A 21,524-nucleotide genomic window follows, 5' to 3' on the forward strand; every position below is an offset into this window, starting at 1 on the left:
TCATGCGCAGACGCAACTAACCGCTCGCGGTAACTGACGGCGTCAACTGGCTGTGTGTGTTGTTGGGCTTTCTTCGTGTAATCTGTACAAGGTACGCCGCCCGACGACTTCATTAAGAAATATACAACGTAATGTAGAACGTGAATAATCAGAAATGGCTCCCGAAGCCAAAGGTTTTCTCACTTAAGATATTTTGGACGTATCCACTATCAAGACGTGGCTTTCGCAATGCGTTATGATGAGGGATGTTTATAGTCTTCAGAACACAAGCAATATTCTGCATTATTCTCTCGAATTCCTGTTTGCTAAACGTCTTATATATACGTATGTGCTCCGATTTTAGCGTGGAGCCACCGGCTTTTTATTACAGTCTCCTTCGGCATAGTATACCTCTGCTACTTTTGCACATGGACGCCGTGAAAGAACGTGGCTTAGAACGTTGTTTTAAAACATCCTGAAATCAACTTGCACACTGTGAAATAATTTATATGACGAACTATGGGGGACGACTGCTTACAGTACAGTACAGTACTGTATGGTAGCAGCGTTGTGTTTCGCAGTGTTATGCCAGTATCGCCCCACGCTATTCTTCCTAGAACTATGGTCATTCTTGGATGTCTGGTGCAGAATTTTTCGTACTTCAACTGCCTAATTAACAATGTTGCAGAATGGGTGACAGTGACGAAGAATACGATCGAAGAAGGGGAAGAGACAAGTTCCGCAGGGAACGTAGTGATTACCAAGAAAGACGTGACGACAGAAGCCGTGGCCGAGACGACTGGCCGGAGAGGTTCGTAGAAGTGGTCTGACTCTTCGGGAGTGTGATTTTAAAGGGGATATTATAAGCTGTGCTAATGTTTGGACGTTTAAGGGACTCATGGAATGCTCGTGAGGTCCGAAGCCGTCGTGACTATCGTGACTACGACGTAGGAAGCCGCAGGCGGGAACGTTACAGCCCGACGAGGCATGAGTTGAGTCCGCCTGTCAAGCGCATGCGCAGAGACTGGTGAGTGGCATTGTTTTGCATTAACCACAGGGGGGGGGGGGGCTGCTGTTGTGGAGGTAGCCCTGGTTGGGCACTGGGTGTCCGCCCGTTTCATCGAACACCATTTCATCGAAAGCCTTTTCGTCAAATGCCCTTTTATCGACACCTGATCAGGTCAGAAGAGCCTTTTATGTATTTCACACGTTGGGGAGACTGACCAAGGTTAGGTCAGGAGAGCCTTTTACATATTTCTCATGTTGCTGCAAGAAAAAGTGGCGGCCACCGATTCGATGAAACGTCCATTTTTGGACGAAATGGTGTTTGATGAAACGGCATTCGATGAAATGTCATGGAACTGGTGCAGATGTTGCATATACACATGATTGAAAGCAAGGATATTCCAAGCACCCATAACACCCCAGAAGATCTTACATAACCGCAGCAAAGTGCCTGCCAAAAGACATCACATATTCAAGTGTAGCACCCCCCCCACCCCCGCCAATAAAGATCCTACGTAAATCCCTGATCATGGGTCACTTACTCAGTGTTGCCTATGTGATGCCCCGGACATCCTGTCGGTTGCATGTACGAAACAAAGCGAAACACAGTCGGAGTGCTATTGGCCACAGACAACATACGCACAAGACGTGACATTTTTGGTAAAACCTTGTTTCACCCGACTTCTTGCCTCAAACCTTTTGGTAAATTTTGGTCTGAGTTACTACAAACGTGATTTTCCTCGCACTTTGTAATGTGTGGCAGAAGAACGCAAAACGCCCAAATTGCTGCCCTGTGACATTGTGAAAGAAAAAGGGTAGTTACCCAAGTGTGGATGTGACATTGGACTTGTAAGGATTCGAAGTCTCTGCATCAGTTCTTGGTGCATGTTTACATACTACTTGGAGGTTTGACCGTAGGAAATGGAATAAATTAGCTGAGCTCGAGGGATAGGCTAAGAAGTGCATCCAATACAATTACGGAACATCATCCAATAAGCGCAGAGAACAAAAAGCAGATGGATTGTTCACTTGAAGAAATCAATGTTCAACATTTTGGGTCACATGTATGTGTGATTGTCGTACTGCATTAACGTGCACCAACCATTTGCGCCAACTTGGTGGCTGACACTAGTCTGCTGACCCCACTAACCAATACCAACTTAGGTTGTTGGATATCCATAATAGAACTGAAGCTGTGGCCTAAACGAAAGCATCTGGTGGCTATGTTCTGTGTTCCTCTATTCCGCTATCCACTATCCCACACAGGCCACTGACCTCTGTGTTCCATAAAACTCTCTCTATATATATAACTAGAAAACTGCATCATTTCTCTTCTTTGGAGAGAGAGCTGCAGGTGCAGCCCATGTAGCTGATGCAAAAATATTCCAAAATCCAGGAGAGCTCATGATGAAAAATGAGAAAACTCGACACTGGCTTGACGCAACAATAAATAAGCCCTATAAGCAATAAGTTTGTTCGTTTGATATTTTGTACTCCGGGTTTTGTACGTTGATATTTTGATCCCTTGTTATTTTGGTTTTGGCTACAAATAGCTTGTTTTTATAGGTATGAACTTTGTTTTTCCTGATTCACATGCACTCAGTTCTTCATTGCTTTCGGTTTGACTACCTTGTTGTTATAACCATATCTCGTATTTTCGTTTTTCGTCAGCTGTTTAACCTCCACCTGGGCACTCTTCATCTTTTGTTGTCTGAACAATCCTCACAGGACTCATGTAACATCGTTGTATAGATGGGTTGCACCGGCCCTAAAGAAAGAGGGAAAAGAAGCATGCGTATAGGCGGAGTGCGCCGGCCCTAAAGAAAGAGGGAAAAAGCACTAGGAAAGCTATGGTGTGACGTCACGTGCAACCCATGTATACCCGTATTTCGTCCCCTCCAGGGCTGTTTGACAGGGCTTGCCCTCTCAGCCCAGTTTTTCGTATATTTGAACTATACTGTGTCTAAGCGATAAAAATCTCGATCTAAAAAAAAAATCTAAATCTAAGCCAGTGTTCAGTTTTCTCGTTTTTAGTCCACGTAGTGCAGGGGTCGGTGGAGTTGATGCGGAATGGCGGAGTAGGTGAACGCTCATGGCATTGGTTGGGGCACAAGTTTTGGTGGGGGAATGTTTATCTTTGCTGAGGAGGTGAGAGTGGTGGTGGTTGCTGCATGTGCTCTGGCATTGGCTCACCCGTAGGGAGGACCGGGGAGGCTATGGAGGAGGAGGAGGAGGCGGAGGGGGCTTTGAGGGGGGCTTTCCCCCTGTGGTGGGAGGGCCTCACCATGGAGGAGGGCCCTGGGCGGGACCCGGGGGCCCGCAAGACATGGGCCACGTGCCCCACGGAGGCTATGGAGGCCACGGGGCTGCGGCCATGGCTGGGGGTCCCAGCAGGTAAGGCCCGACAAGCTATCTGCTCATGTAGCATGCATTGGCAATTCTTGCATGTGTTGTGGAAGTATGAATCGTTTATTCTTATACCCATGCCACACAGGCAGAAAAAATGATAATAACACGTAATGTCGTACCTCTGGGAGACGGGCACACATACGGCCTTTAAGGCAACGGCATTAACAAAAGGCCGTAGCTGAAATACGGCCTTAAACCCTGGGAGGCTGCCAGACGGTAACCGTGAAGGCGTTTTGCCGGTGATGTCTGCACTGAAAAACACATCTGCGAACATTGAATGAAATGTAGTTCAATCGCATTTATTCTCACTGTGAGTACTCGGAAACAGTGTTTGGTTTGCATTTGGCGCATTTGAAAAGCAGCAAACGATATTTGTTTCGAAGCAATTTCGATGCTTTGTTGTGCACACACAGTTTTCGATGCAGACGACACGGAGTGCAGTGGTTCGAGGGTATCGCTACGAACTGACGAGATATAATGAGAAGCAAAGTGCAAATATTCACCAGAAAAACTCAAGGCGTTGAGCACAAAAAAAGTTCACAGAACATTACGTCTCATAAAAGCACCTTGTTCATGGCGTTTGGTAACGAGACTTCGACAGTTTCGGGGGAATGCCGTAAATTGTCTTGCGGGAGCTCCGTTGCCCTTACATCTCAGTTTTGTCGCGAAGGCCATATGACTGGCTGTCAGGCAAGAATTTAATGACCGTATGCAGTTAAGACCGTAGCCGTTAAGGCCGTAAGTGCGCCCATCTGACAGGAGTATCAGTCTGGTCCCGAATGTCATTTCACACGTTAGTCGCGCTACACGACAGATTGGAATGACATTAAACGCGATGCAGGTTTCCTACTAGCCGTGTAAGAGGTGGGGTACTTGAAGAGGGTAAACATGTTCTAAGAGATCGAAAATACCCATAATATCCCACAAAATGAACATTAGCATTTATTTCGTAATCGGTGGTCTGTACTATGTAGGAAAACTGTTGTCATCTAGCCTGTCAGGTGACAGTCTTTGCTAAAAGCAAATGTGCAAAAAAGCAATTGTTAACAATACCAGGCATTGTGCCAAAAATAATGCTTGTTTTCGCATAATTTGTAAAATTGTGTGGTGCGCAGTGAGGAATGGCTTTATAGAAGTTTTAAATGGCTCTTCTGCTCAGACAGTGGGAACAACGGCACGCATTTCGTGAGCGAATGAGTTGTGCCAATCTCATTACGCAAAAACTGTCATTCAGACGAATGACATTAAATATCTCATGCGTGGCATGGCAGGAATGACATTAAGACTTAACTCATTATGTACTCAATGTCATTTTTTGCGCCCGTGTTGCAGGGGTGTTATTCTTATTAATGTGGTTCAGTAACAAACAAGCTTCTGACCTTGGGTAACAGATTCTTTCATTATTATTATTTTTTTTTTCTGGATCATCAGCAGCTGTGAACCCTATGGTCAGAAATCTCGTATGTCAGCGCAATAACTGTATGAGCAAGCGAAAGCTGGTTGAGCAGTCAACGTGATGCATGTTCCCCAATGTAGTGAAATACCTCATAGCTAATGTGTAAGTAAACAAACAGTAAGTGTTCAAACATGCAAATGTTTGAATATTCACAGAGCTAGATTGATTATACGTGAATGGTTTTAGTTGTCTTAACAGGGCTGTGACGCTTCACGCTGTGTCACGTGTTTATATAAACATCTGCATTTCAAGTTTAACGACAAAGTGGGTAATAGACAGAAAGCAAATCGCCACCGTGAACACCAAAACACATCCAGCTTCAACATCAGCGCAGGCACCTCCGCCGGTGAGGCGGCATTGGAGGGGTCACGTGCTTCCTACGACTGCCAGTGGGAATGGCCGTAACTCTTGCACGTCTCACATGAGAGCTTGACAAGTTTTTGTGTTCGAGGGTTTTTATACCTCGCCGACTACGACGCGTAGAAAAGCAATTCTTTTCCCCTCGACACTGCGACGCTCAGTACAGTCCGTGCGTGATGTAGTGAACCGCACATATTAAAGCGTCACAACCCCTGTAAGGCACCCGTGCATGTTGAGACTGTGTATGTGAGGATCATAAGCACATCGATTGTGCAGTCAGGGTGTCTACCAACCTAGAAAACTGAAAATTGTCAGGGAATTGCTAGAGAGTTTGCCAAAAAGTAGCTGAAATTGGGGAAAATTGCGGAGAAGTGCTGCGACGATGCACAGTGAGTCGCGAGTGTTGGATCAGTGGTTGATCAGCCACGCCATTGCAACATTGCTGCGATTATAGGAATTTGCCGATACAGCAAGCGCAGAGGCAGAAAAATATAGGGCAGCCTCATTCATACTCAATATATGATCTGTTTTATGAGTGGTATTAAGGGTAAGGGAGAGGGTATTAAAAAGGTAGCGGCAGACACCAAGTTTGCTTTTGTGTTGTTCAGAGAATTAGCTTGAAATAAGTCAGTGAAAAACCTGGAAAAGTCTGGGAATTTGAAGGCTGCAATTTGGAAGACACCCTGTTTTGTTTTCTTCAGGGAATTTGTTCAAAATAGTCAGTAAGAACCTGGAAAAGTTTGGGAATTTGAAGGCCGCATGTTGGTAGACACCCTGCTTTGTTTTCTTCGGGGAATTCGCTCGAAATAGTCAGTAAGAACCTGGAAAAGTTTGGGAATTTGAAGGCCGTAATTCGGTAGACACCCTGTTTTGTTTTGTTCAGGGAACCCTCTCGAAATAGTCAGTAAGAGCCTGGAAAAGTTTGGGAATTTGAAGGCCGCAATTTGGTAGACACCCTGTTTTGTTTTGTTCAGGTAACTCGCTCGAAATAGTCAGTAAGAGCTTGGAAAAGTTTGGGAATTTCAAAGCCGTAATTCGGTAGACACCCTGTTTTGTTTTGTTCAGGGAACTCTCTTGAAATAGTCAGTAAGAGACTGGAAAAGTTTGGGAATTTGAAGGCCGCAATTTGGTAGACACCCTGTTTTGTTTTGTTGAGGGAACTTGCTCGAAATAGTCAGCAAGAACCTGGAAAAATTCGGGAATTTGAAGGCCGCGATTCGGTAGACACCCTGTTTTGTTTTGTTCACGGAACTCTCTCGAAGTAGTCAGTGAAAACCTGGAAAAGTCAGGGAACTTGATAGCTACAATTTTGTAGACACCCTGTGTTTAGTTGTCTCTGGTGCTGTATTTTGGTGTTCCTCCTCTCTCGTCGCCGTTGATTCAGGGATCCGGAGCAGGGACTGACGCAGCCGCCCATGATGACCTTCAAACAGTTCCTGAGCTCACAGGATGACACCATCGACGACCAAGAAGCTGTCCGAAAGTACAACGAGTACAAGATGGATTTCCGCCGGCAGCAACTCAACGAGTTCTTTGTCAACCACAAAGAAGAAGAATGGTGAGCATTATTCGCTTGCACCGTTTCGCTGGCTGCAGAATTGTGTGATCAGCTAGTGAGTTGAAAACGTTCGCATGCTTTAAGTACTTGCTGATTGTTGTCAGTGAAATGACATTGCTATAATTCAAAGGATGTAAAAGTCGATGCTAGGGAAATTTAGTTCTCACTGAAAAGGCTAGCATATCGTATTTTATGGCATTGTTACGCAGCTAAAATTTAAGGTGCACTAATACCGTTCAGTGACACAGCATCTTCAAGGCTATAGTGATCTCGTACGTCCAGGAATACGAATGGCATTTGAGCCGCGTCAGGGCCAGTAATAGTGCATTCTGGTGGTCAGACCTAAGCAACCTGTATCTGGTGTCTGTGATGCTAAAAATTAGCCAGAAAACAGAAGTATGGCAGAACGCATGTATATCTACGAAACATGCCAGTGCCTTTAAGTGACAAGCCCAGCATTTGAGAAAACATTTCAGAACATGTCTCTTGTGAGTGACCAGAGGGTATGGGGATTGCACTTGTAATGTATCTCCTTTTATGTAATTCTTGAAGCATGGAAAGAAAGGATGCACATCTAAAAGATACCATGCATTTTGACGTCAGATCTACCTTACCGATGGACTGGAGTTACCCCGAAATAGAGCTGTATGTGTCACCTATAATAAATGACTGGTAGTGCATGACAGAACAGAAAAGATTCATGTACCACTCTTAGAAACCAGAAGGGAAATTGTTATTTATTTTTTACTTTAATAAGATATTTTTTTAATTCGTGATACTTTTTTTTTTTTTTTACAGCTACATCGGGACTGAAAGGGCATTTACTTTCCGTAACTTTTATATTGTCACTTTTTTTTTTAAGTTCAGGCTCCCCGTTCCTACAGATTGCATACTCCACAAATCCTCTACAAACCACACGTTCCACACTCCTCATTTAAACTTCATCCAACTTTTGGCACAGTTCATTATTTTAAAGCGGGATCCGCATATGACGTTTTTCTCGACGATGAGTGCGATGATTATGATCATCTTCTTTCGCTGCTGTCGGTGCATCATCCACATGATATAGCTAGACGGAACCCTAAGCACATACTGCTGTGCCGGCGACCGCTTTTGGCAGGCACCAACTGGTTCAAGACAGAAGCGTCCCTTCTGGTGTTTGCCTCAAGTGTCTGATCACCCCGAACATTGGCGAAACAGGTCTGCACGCGTTCTTTTAGGATCCAAGCGGAAAATCCTTGAGTCCTCGGTGTTTTTCTGTCGAGAAAACGTTGTATGCGGGTTAGCCTTAAAGGCTATGTGCTGTTAACTTTGAAGCAACAGTTGGGCTCGTCGATATAAAGCCACCAGGAAGGCCACCTGGAATCTTGCAAAAAGCAGTTGCTGAAAAATGACCACCCGAATTCGTGATTAGGCATTTCAGTTTTATCTAGAATAATTGACTGGTAGAGCCCTGTGCAAGTTCCAGATGTGCATGCTGAATGGGAAAGCCGTATCAGTCATTTAAAAGCGCGAGTAGAGCTCCTGTCAGGTTGGCTATGAATTGCATATTGTACGTGCCCTTATGTATCTCCATGTGCACAGTGAAACACTGATGGTAGGACTCTCGCAAAAAAGCAAAAATCCTACCATCCAGCCACAAGTCATGTTGCCACGTCTTGCTGTAGTAGTGATGGTGTTCAAACAATTAGTGTCTGATAGAATGGTACAGGTTGGGACAAAAGTTTACGGAACACGCGAGCGGCGTATTTTTTTCTTCCGTGCGACACCCTAGCGGCTGGCGGGAGCGGGTGAGTTCACTGTCTCGGAGGGGTGGAAGGGTGCGCTGTTAGCGACAAACAGCGGTAGCTTCCTCTTTCCAGGCATACCCAAGCGACACTGTAACTACCACTATGTGTCACTAACAGCGCACCCTTCCACCCCTCAGAAACAGTGAACTCACCCGCTTTCGGCAGCCGCTAGGGTGTCGTACCGAAGGAAAAGTGCGTCGCTCGCATGTTCCGTAAACTTTTGTCCCAACCTGTACTTATTGAAAAAGTGAGAAGGAAGAGTTAAAATATAACAGGAGTTTTGTGCCGAGGACGCAAAAGCATGCTTCTGTTTCATCAGAAAGGTCTAGGTTCAAGTCCTGGTGCCGGCATCCGTAGTCTTCTCTCTGAATTGCATGGTTTTCAGGCTTCTGTTGCAAATAACGCACACAAAAACGCATTTGTGACGAAAAGTTTCAATAGTGCTTGTGGCTGTAAGCTCAGAGAAATATGTACATATTTGTCTGTGTTGTCCCAGCTGGTATGTGTCACAGCGTTGTGTGATAATGAAGATCGTACATAAGGCTTTGACTTACGAGGTTGCAAATTTCATATAGCTCCATTGGAAAATGTATGCAAACAACAATTGCGTTGCATGCAGTATGTCTCTGCGCAGGGCTCTATCGATACTTGATACTGCCGTGATGTCTCTCTCTACGATGCCTTTCACTCTAAGGCCAAGCAGAAGCACAGTGCCTTGTTTTTTTGCTTTTTTTTCATGTTACTTTTAAATGTGTGTTTACCACTGTTGTGCGCCATTTGAAGAATGGTGTGTTGTGAATGTTTACCTCCTTGTTCCCTGCCAGCCTCAACAAAGGGACGTCTTTCTTTCAGCTTGCCTGCACCCTCTCTTTGATGAGGGTGCATTTTATCCGCAGCTTGGATAGGGCGTAGCACTGCGCACAACGCAGTGCTTAGGCGATGAAGTTTTCAGGCTTAGCTTGGTAGGCGCGTGCATAAGGTGACTCATTGGAAAGGTGGAATCTTTATCTGAACGCGTTGTCAATCATTATGAGAGCGTGTTGTCGATACGACCGGACAGCACGTCCTTTCTTCGGAAGGTGAGAGTTCCCATTTCTTGGTGCGTTGAACACAACGATTGCAAACTCCTTTCTGCTTTGCGTGTAGCTGGATTTCTTTGTGTGTGTCCCCCCATGTTTTGCAACGCTTTTGCCTCGGCCAAGTATGGGTGATAACCACGTAGAATGGATGTGTAATTTGCAGCATAACTAACGTTTCTCGAGGGTTGTCTAGATGAGATAGCTTCCAAGTCGGATTCGTGGGATCATGCCTCATGCTTTCATTGTGTTAGAGGTGACGTCAGTGTGGCGCACTAGTCGACGGTTAACACTAAACGTTGGAAATTTATGATCTAGCTCCTTCTTCCTACCTCTTTCACTTCGCAGCTTGTTAGATTAAGGCAGCTCTGTGCGACAACAGTGATGGCAGTAGTTATACAGCGAGCTACACAACTTTTTTAGTGCCGGTTTTCATTCCTTCGCCTTCTAATTAAACTTTTCTGGTTTATAAAGCCCTTCCACGTGACATTGCTGCATGGTACCAGTCAGGTTTCCTTCTGTAACACAAGTGAACAATAACTTACGGCGATTACGTGATCAGGTGTGTAGCAAAGCAAGAGCATATTGTGCATGAGTGGACAACATTGATGGAAGAATAACAGTGGCGAGGCCATGATAGACAAAAATCCCACGGGGTTAGATAACCCTTTGCTATCGTTATAAACAATTTTGACTAAAGAACTATGTCGAAATGAATCTAAGCTCACCTGATTGATGTCCAGCTTACTTTGATAACCAATTGCTTTGTGCAATATACAAAGCAACTTGCCACAGATTAGAAACCCTTTGAGGCCTCTGTGGTGGTACCGCAGTCACATGCACTACAGTCATGTATCCCTTAACTCAGGATTATGATCTGATTTGTTTAAGTAATTTTATACAAAGGCATGCATTTTCGGCGACGACGGTTGAAACAACGCTCTTGAGTGATAGTCCCGTTTATAATTCTCATTCGGCATAGCTAGTGCCTATCACTGTGTATTGGTAGTCCAAGAATTAGAGAAGGTTTGGTTGGAAGAAGGAAGCACACAAGTATTCGTGAGCTTAAGTTATTGATTAACATCCGGGAATAAGCATAGCATGAAGTTAAGGGGGACAACTGACGTGGCAACGCTTGAGCTGTGTCTCTAAACACGTGGAACGTTACAATGACTTTGACAGGTTCAAATCCAAGTACCACCCTGAAGAATGCGGCAAGCGCAAGGCCGAGCAGGCTGCTGGCCTAAGCAGGCGCCTTGACGTCTTCCTCAGGCTCCAAGAGGCTGGTTGGATTGATGCTGTGAGCATCGACGTGGAGAAATCTGACAAAATAGTGCGGCTTCTTGATGCAGGTTTGTGCAACTTAATGCAGTCGCAAAACCTTTCATGAAAAGCTTATGTATGACAACTCATTGATCTAAAGAATGTTGAACTTGTATTAGTCAGAAATCTGTACCCAGGTCAAAATATCAGTCGTGCTTATGTTTTTGCTTGCAGTTTATTGTGTATTGCCCTATCTCCAATATAGACTATTCAAGATTTTTGGAAACTGGTACCCAACGAAGAGAGTCGACATCGCTGCACATTGTGCGAAACACTTTTTATTTTTAGGGCATGAAGGTTTAGGGTTTTACCTGATTCTTCCCCGAATTGAAGATTGCCTGCTTAGGGTGAAACCAGATTTTTACCCGGCAAATTGCCCTCACTGGGATGTCTGTAGGAATGCACTGACTGATTTGTTTGACAGCAAATGCAGTTACATTACCGTTTGTACCAAACCACTACAGTTAGTTTGAGTAACTGAGCCCAATTTCTCCCCGAATTTAGCATAGTGGAAGTTTTTTTCCTTTTTTTTTTTTTTTTTTTTCGCACGAATTTATGCGCATGTTTATTTACCCGATTTTTACCCCCCGAATTTAGAAAAAGATATATCCCTTAAAACTTCAGGCTCTATTTATATTCTGGGAAATGAGTGGTTACCCCTTATTTGTTTGCGGCCCCAAAGCATTTGAGGGCCCTATTTTGAAACTGCTTATTACCTGTTTTTATTTGAAATACTCCCACAAGTTACTGACACCTTACGGTCCTTACGTCGTACCTTGTGTCCTTCGGCCATCATGCTTGTTCAACCGAGATCTTTTTGCTTCAAGTATTGCTAAACAGTCTAATGTCCTGCAGTGGTGATATTGCTGGAGGGTGGGACAGAGTTTGACTTGCAAGTCCTGGATGAGCCTTGTACAGAAGAGAAGCCCAAAGACTCGGACCAATTCCCTCCAACAGGGCCAAAGTATGTTGTTACATGGTGCACGATAATTTTCAGAGATAAAGCGTTCTTGTTGCTTTTCTTGTTTCAGGGAGGAAGGTCTGCCAGCCGTGAAATCGGTGGAGTCCGAGGTAATTTGTTTGTTACAACGATCGAACGTGTGACCCAACTGCTCAAATTTACCCTCAATCGCAGTTATTTGTTAGAAATCTGTACCTAGTGTGAGAGCTTGAGCTGTATTTCTGAGTGTTGCACAAAACAGTTTTACTTTAGATATCTTCCTAACTTGTGTCCTAGTCTCTACGGTATCTTGTGATTTCTGCTTGAAAGTAATGGCTGGACAATGCTTGTGCCCCCCTCCGTCAAACTGGAGGTCATTACGAGTCATGTGCTTCTAATTTAACTAAGTTAGCTCTGTCTTACTAGAATGAAGGGACTGCTGCATCGCCTCAGCGTTCCGAAGGAACCAATCATGATGATGAAAATGCGAAGGGTGAAGATGGAGAAGGGGAAGGAGGAAGTAAGGACAAGGAAAAGCGACAGAGGAAATACAGTTACAGTGAGGACAACAGCAGTTCGAGTTCGAGCAGCGACAGTTCAGGTATGATGGGGGCGTACGCCGCCCTGCTGTAACGCGGCGTCCGTGACTGTAGCTGTCCTTTAACTCAAAATGTGCCGACTGTATCTCAGACGATGACGACGACCCGGACTCTGGGGTTCCCGGTGAGGAAAGCGGCAGTGAAACAAAGAGCAAAAAGAAGAAGAAGAAGAAAGTTCCTGCAAAAGAAGAAGAGGACAAAGCGGAAGAAGAGAGTGTGAAGAAAGGGGAAGAGGCTCCCAAGGATGCCTCCATGGAGGACGAGGAGGACGAAGAAGAGAAAGAGGGTAAGTTACCAGTGTGGGTCGTTTTCAGGAGTTGTAATTTGTTGAGAGAGGGCAGAAAGGGAAGTGACGGCCGGTGTTAGCTGCAGGTGGAGATGATGCAGAGGCAAAGGAAGAGAAGAGTGTGGCATCGGGAGGAGAAGAGGAGCAGGAAGAGAAGGAAGACAGAGATGCTGCTGAAGGGAAAAAGGAGGAGGAAGAAGAGGACGAACCCCTTAAGCCTCGCCCCTTCCACAAGACCTGCTCCATTTTCCTCCGCAACCTTGCACCGACGATAACGAAGGTTGAAGTCGAAGCCGTAAGTTCCACTCGTGCCTGTCCGTTACAAAATTTTTAACGTCCACTCGTGCGCTACACCAGTGTCGCAGATTTAGAAAAGAGAAAACATCTCTGGTCTAAACTCACATAGTCTAATCTGATGCTTGAATAGCACTTATTGGACCTTTAATTTTTGGTATGTGCGTATATGGCTGATATTTGAGGTGGTATAATAGAGGAGGTAATATATATTAGAATGGTGCGAATATTGAAATATTCGAATATGAATTGAATGCGAATGTCTGCAAAATTGTCCTTCGAATATCTAATCGAATATCACGTCCTAGGATAAAGGATTCTAAGAGTTAATTATGTTAGGGTTAATTCAGTTAAGGGTTAATTAAGCAAATTAAGCCCAAAAAACATGTATCGTCACAGTTGTGTCCTGTTGGTCCTTAGGAAAATGCCCCAAGAGCTAGTAAGGAATGTGTATAGTATTAATGTATTGGCCTAGCATTGGGCATACATTCCTATATGCATACGTACACTGGAATTATTTCTACAATGAAGCAATGTGCTGTTCTCGTGAGGCAAGCTGGAAACTGTAAAAACAACTTCCACTTCAAAAATGTTTCGTGGACAGTGAATACTTATGTTGGCAATTGGCATGCTGGTGAAAACAGACAGAATAAAAGTCCAGGGCACGTTCAGAATGTGTGGTGGTTTTACTGATGAGCACATCTCAGAAGGAAAACGAATGTAGCAAGTGCTCTCTTCCTGCACTGGCAGTGCCTTCTGCATTTGTCGTGTAGGCGAGAACTGGACGGTTTCACTGTCCAGTGAGCCCATCCGCGTGAGCCCATCGTTCCTGACGGTGATGCACAGTTTGGAACAGCCTCATTCATTATCGCAGTTAAACCGCGATCCTCGATGATGTTGTATGACTGTGCTCATCATGCGGGATTGTTTCCACGGCGTTCGTGTTCAGCACTTTCATTTCACAGCGAAAATCTGCGCACGCTCCTCAAAACTTTGTCGTGTCGACGCGTGTGGGCCCTTGGTGAAGCAGTATTACGGGTTAAATTCAAGTTGAGGGACCGCTGATCCCAGTTCATATGCTAAATGGGGTTGGTGAAACCAGGCAATAGCTGTGTGGTAACAGGAGTTTTAGGAAGTGCATGGCTGGTTGAACTCTGTGAAGTTTTGGTGAAGGCATGTGTAGACACGTGGTAGTGCATCTGGTGTTTCATTTTGTGGAGCAGGTACTTAATATGATCTCAGTGTATCGCGAGTTCCTGTGCAAGTCCAATATGGAAGTGCTGAACTTTCCCTTCTTCATAAAGAATATAGTGTAACAAGGGCACATTACTTTACATGACACTTCAGAAGTTACTGTTATGCCCAATGAATATGACACTACTGGTGAGCAATCTCAAGCAGCACAACATTTTGGCCTAATATTGGACCAATCTTTTGTGAATTTTAAGTTTTTTTGAATTTTGAACCAGAGTTGTGAATTTTGAGCCGACATTGCCAATATTATTGGTCCAATATTGAGCCAAGATGTTGTGCTGCCTGGGATAGGTAGATCGTTTGATTAAATTTGTCAGTTGTTTGTTGTTGTCATAATGGATTCATGTTTATGGAGTGCTGCTTAAAATGTGATATGAACCAAATGTGTCCTGATGACTGTTTTGCGTCCTAGATGTGCAAGCGGTACCCAGGCTTCCTACGCGTGGCCATTGCAGACCCGCAGCCCGAGCGGCGTTTCTTCCGCCGCGGCTGGGTCACCTTCGAGCGGACCGTCAACATAAAGGAGATATGCTGGAACCTCAACAACATACGGGTGATTATCTTTACAGGAAGATTTTTGGTGCGGAATTTCTGAGCTTCACTGTAACGAGCTGGCCTGCATTTCAGCTGCGGGACTGTGAACTTGGTGCCATAGTGAACCGGGACTTGAGCCGGAGAATACGATCTGTGAATGGCATTGCCTCGCACAAGACCGTGGTGCGGTCTGATATCAAGTTGTCCGCACGCATCATTCAGAACCTGGATAGCCAACGAGGACTTTGGGATGGTGCGGGGAAAGATTCCAATGCAAAGGATGACAAGGAACAAGTTCTCATGGTGAGCACTGTACTTGTTGGGAGCGTTAGAAGCCTCTTTTAACACCCCTGTTACACGGGCAGCCTTCAACGACTGTTGAAACCAACTGCCTTGAGAAACGCACGTAACGCCAGCAAGCGTGTGATGTGTTAACTTCTAGAAGGGCATTGAATCCAATGCTGCTTGACAGGTTGAACGAAAACTCGAGAGACTAGCACTGCAAGCACTACAGCACTCTCGCGAAGTAAGATTTGCTTTTGTTTGCTTGTAACAACACAGAAACTGTTCAATTTTAAAGGCAAGACATAAATACGTCTCGCACACGCACGTATTCCCCAATTTTACTGATCGCGATTATGGTACGCTGCGGTTTTGTGCTGTTTTTGCCTTGTGTGTGTTCGCGCCGTCGTCGCCGTCCGTCAAAGTTCCATCGGCACACGCGTCTACCTAGAGGTAGTCCAGTCAGCTTTGCCGTGGCTCACTTCTTTTGAACACACAAAAGAAAACTGGCAGAACGCGATACAATGGAAAGTCACGTCGGGGAGAGTACTGCGGGAGAATGGGGCGTGTTGTATTGTTCGCCGTTCCGCTCCTGATCTTCGTTGTATGTGTTGAAACCTTGTGGAACAGACCTGAAAACCACTTTGCTATTGGGGTACATTCGTTTTAAAGGAATTTGTGTTCTAACTGTTCAAAAATTACATTAGTCCTGTGGGGGGTCTGACGAGACTGCGAAAAAGTCCCTTGTAGAGGTCTTTTGTTAAAAAGGTGTTCATTCTAAAGGAGTTTGACTGTATATCTTTCTCCATGTATGCATAGAGCCTGAGGTTTTTGGAAAATATTTTGTTCTAAATGCGGGGAGTAAAAATCAGGTACATAAACATGTGCTCTAAATTCATGCAAATTCGGGTGGAAAAGCTTCCAGTACGCTAAATTCGGGGAGAAATCAGGCTCAGTTACTCAAACTAACTAAACTGGTTCGGTGCAAGTGGTGATGTAACTGCGTTTGCTGACAAACAAGTTAGTGTACATTCCTACAGACGTCTCAGTGAGGGCAATTTGCCGGGTAAAAATCATGTTTCACCCTAGAGAGGCAACCTTCAATTCGGGGAAGAATCGGGTTAAACTCTAAAACTCCAGGCTCTATGTATGCAGTGGAGGTAACTTCAGAATCAACATGTCAGTCACAGAAAAGTGCAAAAACTGGTGGACAGCAGGGAAAGTATAAATTTAGAAGGAGGTTGCTATGCCCTACCTTATGCCTGCCATCTATTCTGTTGAATCTGTAGAGTGCTATCATTTGTCACTCAACAAATCATGATTGCATACACAACCTTGTTACATTATTTGTACCAGCCAGCTGTAGTTCTACATAAAGATGCACACATTAGCACAGCTATGCTCCTGTTAGTTTACGCTTTGTCTGCCAGTCTTATATACGTACAGAAAGCTTGTAAAATACAGTCAAACTCCTTTATAGCGAACACCTTTTTAACGAAAATACCACTACAACAAATTTTTTTTGCGGTCCCGCTGGAGCCTATAGGTCCAATAATGGACATCCTTTTTAACGAAAATACCTTTACTGCGAATTTTTTTTGCTGTCCCCTGAGCTTCGTTGTAAAGGAGTTTGACTGTATACTCAGCAGCTCAGTGTTTCAATTTTTCTGTACTTTGCCATGCATTGGTTTCATTGTCGCATGCTGTTGGCTTTTTTGTTTGTTTGCTTGTTTCTATATGTTACTTTTTGCACATGATGTTTATTCACTGTCCATTATTGCTCCCCTTCTCAACACCATTCCTTGCTTCTTTTTCGTGCATATAAAAAGGTATTAAACATAGGTACATATTAAACACTTTGCATAATCCATCAGAGCTTTGGAGGTACTTCCAAGAATCCGCTTCTGAAGAACATTACGGACTACCTCATTGAAGAAGCATCTGCTGAAGAAGAAGAGCTGCTCGGAGGCGTCACGGACCAAGAGGAACAGAGAGAAGCCGACGATGCCGGTGCCACGTTAGACAAAGATGACACCCTCATAAAGGTTGTAAAAAACACCCTTCTTGAGAGAGAGAGAAAAATGCTTGCACTCTCACCCACAGGTCCTCGATCGCCTCCTGCTGTACCTGCGAGTGGTGCATTCGGTGGACTACTACAACCACAGTGAATACGCCAGCGAGGATGAGATGCCCAATCGCTGCGGAATCATGCACGCACGTGGTTCACCACCTTCCAGCAAGGTGACTCCTCAGGAAAGTGAGTCATTTTCTGATTCGTCGGCCTAATGGGAGAGAGGGTTATCAGTAATGGAACTAGACCAGCATCGAGTTGAATAAGCGTGTGGTCCGGCATAATAATATCAGCATCGTGACCCTGGGAATCGATTCCTTTTCAGTTTCCGACTACATCAGCCACTTTGAGACAAAGATTGCATCCTTCCTGCAACCCTGCACGAAGCTGAGCACTGAAGAGGCAACCAGGCTGGGCAGGAAAGACCCAGAATCGTATCCTTGTTACGTTGTTTTCTGGTGCAGTGCTCGTCAAACTTTGATGTTGGGGAGAAATTTGTACCGTATTTACCCGAATGTAAGTCGACCCCTTTTTCTAAAATCGACGTTTCAAAGTAGGGGGGTCGACTTATAATCGGGATCTACGCAACCACGTTGCTTTGCGGCCGAGCAGCTGGTCACGCGCGCTCGCCTCCTCACTTGGAGGGAGAGAGGGAAGGAGGTGAGAGAGAATCGAACATGTGACAAACGACAGTAACAAAAGCTGTCAAAACGAAAGTTCCTTCTTGTGAGTGCAGAATGAAGAAGTAAACGGAGCAGTTTTTGGCGGCATGGCGTTCGAAGCACAGTGTGAACGGAAGGGCCCTGAAAGCCATGAATGACTTCCCCGCATGACTTGAAGTGCTGAACGATACAGGAAACATTTGATATTATTTCCCTCTTCATTGCGGGCAGGTGCGATGCGCGGGCGTAGGTTCAAGGGGCGTAAGTTCAGAAACCATTGGGTTGAAACTGAAACTACGATAGTGACAACCAAACCAATCCATTCCCATTCCGGTTAAAACGGGGGGCCCATTCTATTCCCATTCCACCCGTAACATCGTTGCTGCCATTCCATTCCAGGTTCTGATAAAGCTGGAATGATTCTGGAACCCTGCTTTTTACGTCATGTCCCCTTATGTAGATGACATTTTTGTGCATGAGATATTTTTCGGTGAAAGAAAGAAGTTTTACAGCCGCAGAGAGGACTTTCCGTACTTTTTTCTTAACTTCGAGGCAGAGAAGTGGAAAAATTTGTCACAGCCAACACACAGGAACTCGCCAAGGACAAGTGGCTGTGTCCACTCTCTGGGAAAAAATTCAAGGGACCAGAGTTCGTTAGGAAACACATCTACAACAAGCATGCTGAGAAGGTGGATGAAGTGAGGAAAGAGGTAGGCATGCTTTCATATACATATTTATTTAAGTGCCCTCAGGACATGTGGAATTAAGTGGGGTGTAGTTTATCAGTGATGTTCACACTAAATAATCATAAATGGTACATATTAGAGCCTGAAGTTTTTGGGAAATATTTTGTTCTAAATTCGGGGGTAAAAATCGGGTAAATAAACATGTGCACTAAATTCATGTGAATTCGGGTGAAAAAACTTCCATTACGCTAAAATTGGGGACAAATCGGGCTCAGTTATTCAAACTAACTGTAGCGATTTGGGCACAAACGGTGATGTAACTACATTTTTCTGCCAAACAAGTAAGTTTGTGCATTCCTACAGACATCCCAGAGAGGGCAATTTGCGTGGCAAAAATCGGGTTTCACCCTAAAGAGGCAACCTTCAATTCGGGGTGCAAATTCGGGGAAGAATCGGGTAAAACCCTAAAACTTCAGGCTCTATGAATAATACTGTGCAGTATCCTGTATGTGATGAACTGCTAATAATTATACTTCAGCGTGTGGCTAAATGCTTGGCTCTGCACTCCAGAATGCGTGACTTTAAAAATGGAGCAGTACCTGTCCAGGGCAGTTGTCATGAAGCATGATAAAAAAAAAATTTTCTCTCGTTTCGTTACCCAGGTGGCGTATTTTAACAACTACCTGATGGACGCTAAGCGACCTCAGCTCCCGGAGCATCCAGCCAATCGCGGAGGAGGCATGCGAGGTCCAGACCATGGTGGAATGATGGCTCCATTTCATGGCGGCTTCCCCCCGCCTCCTCCTTTTGGGTTCGGTCGTGGCCATGGACCTGGCTTTCCAGGTTAGTAAGACAGTAGTTAGACGTGTGTTTCGAAACACAATGCAGTAAACTTTGTTTAAGTCGAAAACGGTTTAGTCGAAATTCATGCATAACTCAAACCAATTCAAATGCGCTGGGCACATGCCGTACTACTACTTTGTAAATAACTAGAGCCTGAAGTTTTAGGGTTTTACCCGATTCTTTCCCGAATTTGCACCCCGATTGAAGGTTGCCTCTTTATGGTGAAACCCGATTTTTACCAGGCAAATTGCCCTCTCTGGGATGTCTGGAGGAATGCACTAACTTACTTGTTTGGCAGAAAAATGCAGTTACATCACTGTTTGTACCAAACCGCTACAGTTACTTTGAATAACTGAGCCCGATTTTAGCGTAATGGAAGTTTTTTTCACCGGAATTCGCATGAATTTAGTGCGCATGTTTATTTACCCAATTTTTACCCCCCGAATTTAGAAAAAAATATTTCCCGAAAACTTCAGGCTCTATAAATAACTTGCGCTTTAGTCGAACTTGCATAACTCGAAATGACGCGTATCACAAATAAAAAAAGCTGGTGCCGAAGCACATTTTTCGTACTCTTAAGTCGAAAACAACAGTCCGGCGCTGCCATCTCGCATCGGAACCACTCGCATCTGGGGCTTTGAATCGGATTGGATCGCGATGCTGCCTTGCAGCCACAGGAGGAGCCTGTGAGCCGAAATAATCCAACACAGAGCCAACGCAAGACAGGGCGAGGCCTGTGACATCATTACAAGAACGGCATGAATGCTAGTTGCCGAGACATGTGCGGGTAGTGTGGATGCAGGAAACTGGGCATAGTTGTGTTTGCCTTTAGAAGGCGGAGATGTCAATGCCAGTTACAACGCCCGATTACTTTTAAGCTTGTCACGCAACTGTTTTGTGAAGCAGTAAGACGAGGCTCAGTCTTGCCTACCGTGTCTTGTCATACCATATACAGTCAAACTCCTTTTTAACGAACTTCAGGAGACCGCGGAAAGTCTTCATTGTGAAGGTAGCAAATTTTGCCCTACTGACTTCAAAATGACTTCGTTATTTCGGTTCAATCGTTATAAAGGAATTCGTTATAAATGTCCGAAGTATACATTGAATCCTATGGGTGCCTGACCAGACCGCGAAAAACGTTCGTTATAGTGGTCTTTTCGTTATAAGGGTGTTCATTGTAAAGGAGTTTGACTGTAATATACAATAAAGCAACATTTTGTGTTATTTTCTTAAGTCTTTTTACCTCATTCTCAATTATCTGTTAGAAAAACAGAGATACTGACTGCATATTTGTGCAAGATTGCATAAGTCAAACAGACCGCTCTGAATGTTGGAGTTTGAGTTACCGTTAGTTTGTTTGCGTGTCTAATTTTTACTGGATCTTCCTGTTCGTCCTACAACAGGGTTTGGAGGCCGTAACTTCCCTGACATGTACAGAGGAGGTTTCAAACGCAACAATTATGGACGGTGGGTGTTGCTATGCTCAACCGGGTATCTTGCTATGTGTGCTTCCTTGTGATTTGTTCTTTGTCAGGCAGTGAAAACTGGTTAGAAGCACATTTAGATGGACAGTTAGGACAGTTAACAACTGTGGACCTTCTGTTGAGTGGTAACAAGGCACAGTTTAGTAGTCTCTCCAAAACACCTTCTTTTATGCATTGTGATGTTTGAAGAATATCACTTTGTGCTGTGTGAGCAACGGCTTGAAATTTGAAGAAATATCCTGGCCTCCTGTTGTCGCAAGGAAATCAGCAACACACTGTAGTGTAGACAGGAGACATTTAACTAGCATGCATAAATGTTTTGTCGCGGAAATAAACCTCCGATCGCAAAACATATTTTCCATGCATTATATTTCCGATGCAGCATATTTTCCCTTCTGTTGTCCTATAAATACATGACTTGCATGGGAGGCACTGCTCAATCTTATGCTGCTATCACTTCAGAAGTCAATATGATGGCTATAAAGCAGTGTCCTTGTTGGTTCAAATGTGTCAACATACTGAACCTACTGGCATGCTGTTCATTCGTTTTGCTACAGTATTCAGCCTTGTCGTAACTATGGGTTTGCTCACTGGTACATGTGGCCATGCAATGCATAGTTCTGTCTGAAACAA

At 44.5% G+C, this 21,524-nt stretch overlaps 1 protein-coding gene across 6 annotated transcripts in view; it reads left to right on the forward strand.

Moving 5' to 3' along the window:
* LOC135388161 (serrate RNA effector molecule homolog) overlaps positions 1–21,524 on the forward strand; it is a 22,880-nt gene continuing 1,356 nt past the window's right edge. For 3 of the 6 annotated variants that reach the window (XM_064617530.1, XM_064617531.1, XM_064617532.1), the window contains exons 1-19: positions 1–91; positions 668–790; positions 872–1,006; positions 3,184–3,377; positions 6,587–6,767; positions 10,816–10,985; positions 11,812–11,920; positions 11,988–12,027; positions 12,323–12,497; positions 12,587–12,781; positions 12,862–13,076; positions 14,742–14,882; positions 14,957–15,166; positions 17,020–17,190; positions 17,249–17,402; positions 17,542–17,650; positions 18,435–18,588; positions 19,227–19,407; positions 20,811–20,874. In XM_064617530.1, coding sequence (XP_064473600.1) covers positions 669–790; positions 872–1,006; positions 3,184–3,377; positions 6,587–6,767; positions 10,816–10,985; positions 11,812–11,920; positions 11,988–12,027; positions 12,323–12,497; positions 12,587–12,781; positions 12,862–13,076; positions 14,742–14,882; positions 14,957–15,166; positions 17,020–17,190; positions 17,249–17,402; positions 17,542–17,650; positions 18,435–18,588; positions 19,227–19,407; positions 20,811–20,874 — 2,720 coding nt within the window. In that variant the 5' untranslated portion in view covers positions 1–91; position 668. Of the gene's footprint in view, positions 92–667; positions 791–871; positions 1,007–3,183; positions 3,379–6,586; positions 6,768–10,815; positions 10,986–11,811; positions 11,921–11,987; positions 12,028–12,322; positions 12,498–12,586; positions 12,782–12,861; positions 13,077–14,741; positions 14,883–14,956; positions 15,167–17,019; positions 17,191–17,248; positions 17,403–17,541; positions 17,651–18,434; positions 18,589–19,226; positions 19,408–20,810; positions 20,875–21,524 lie in introns of all 6 variants that reach the window. The other 3 variants (XM_064617534.1, XM_064617535.1, XM_064617536.1) reach the window with 3 other exon arrangements.

The sequence above is a fragment of the Ornithodoros turicata genome, chromosome 3, assembly GCF_037126465.1.
Source record: "Ornithodoros turicata isolate Travis chromosome 3, ASM3712646v1, whole genome shotgun sequence".
Taxonomy (NCBI): Eukaryota; Metazoa; Arthropoda; class Arachnida; order Ixodida; family Argasidae; genus Ornithodoros; species Ornithodoros turicata.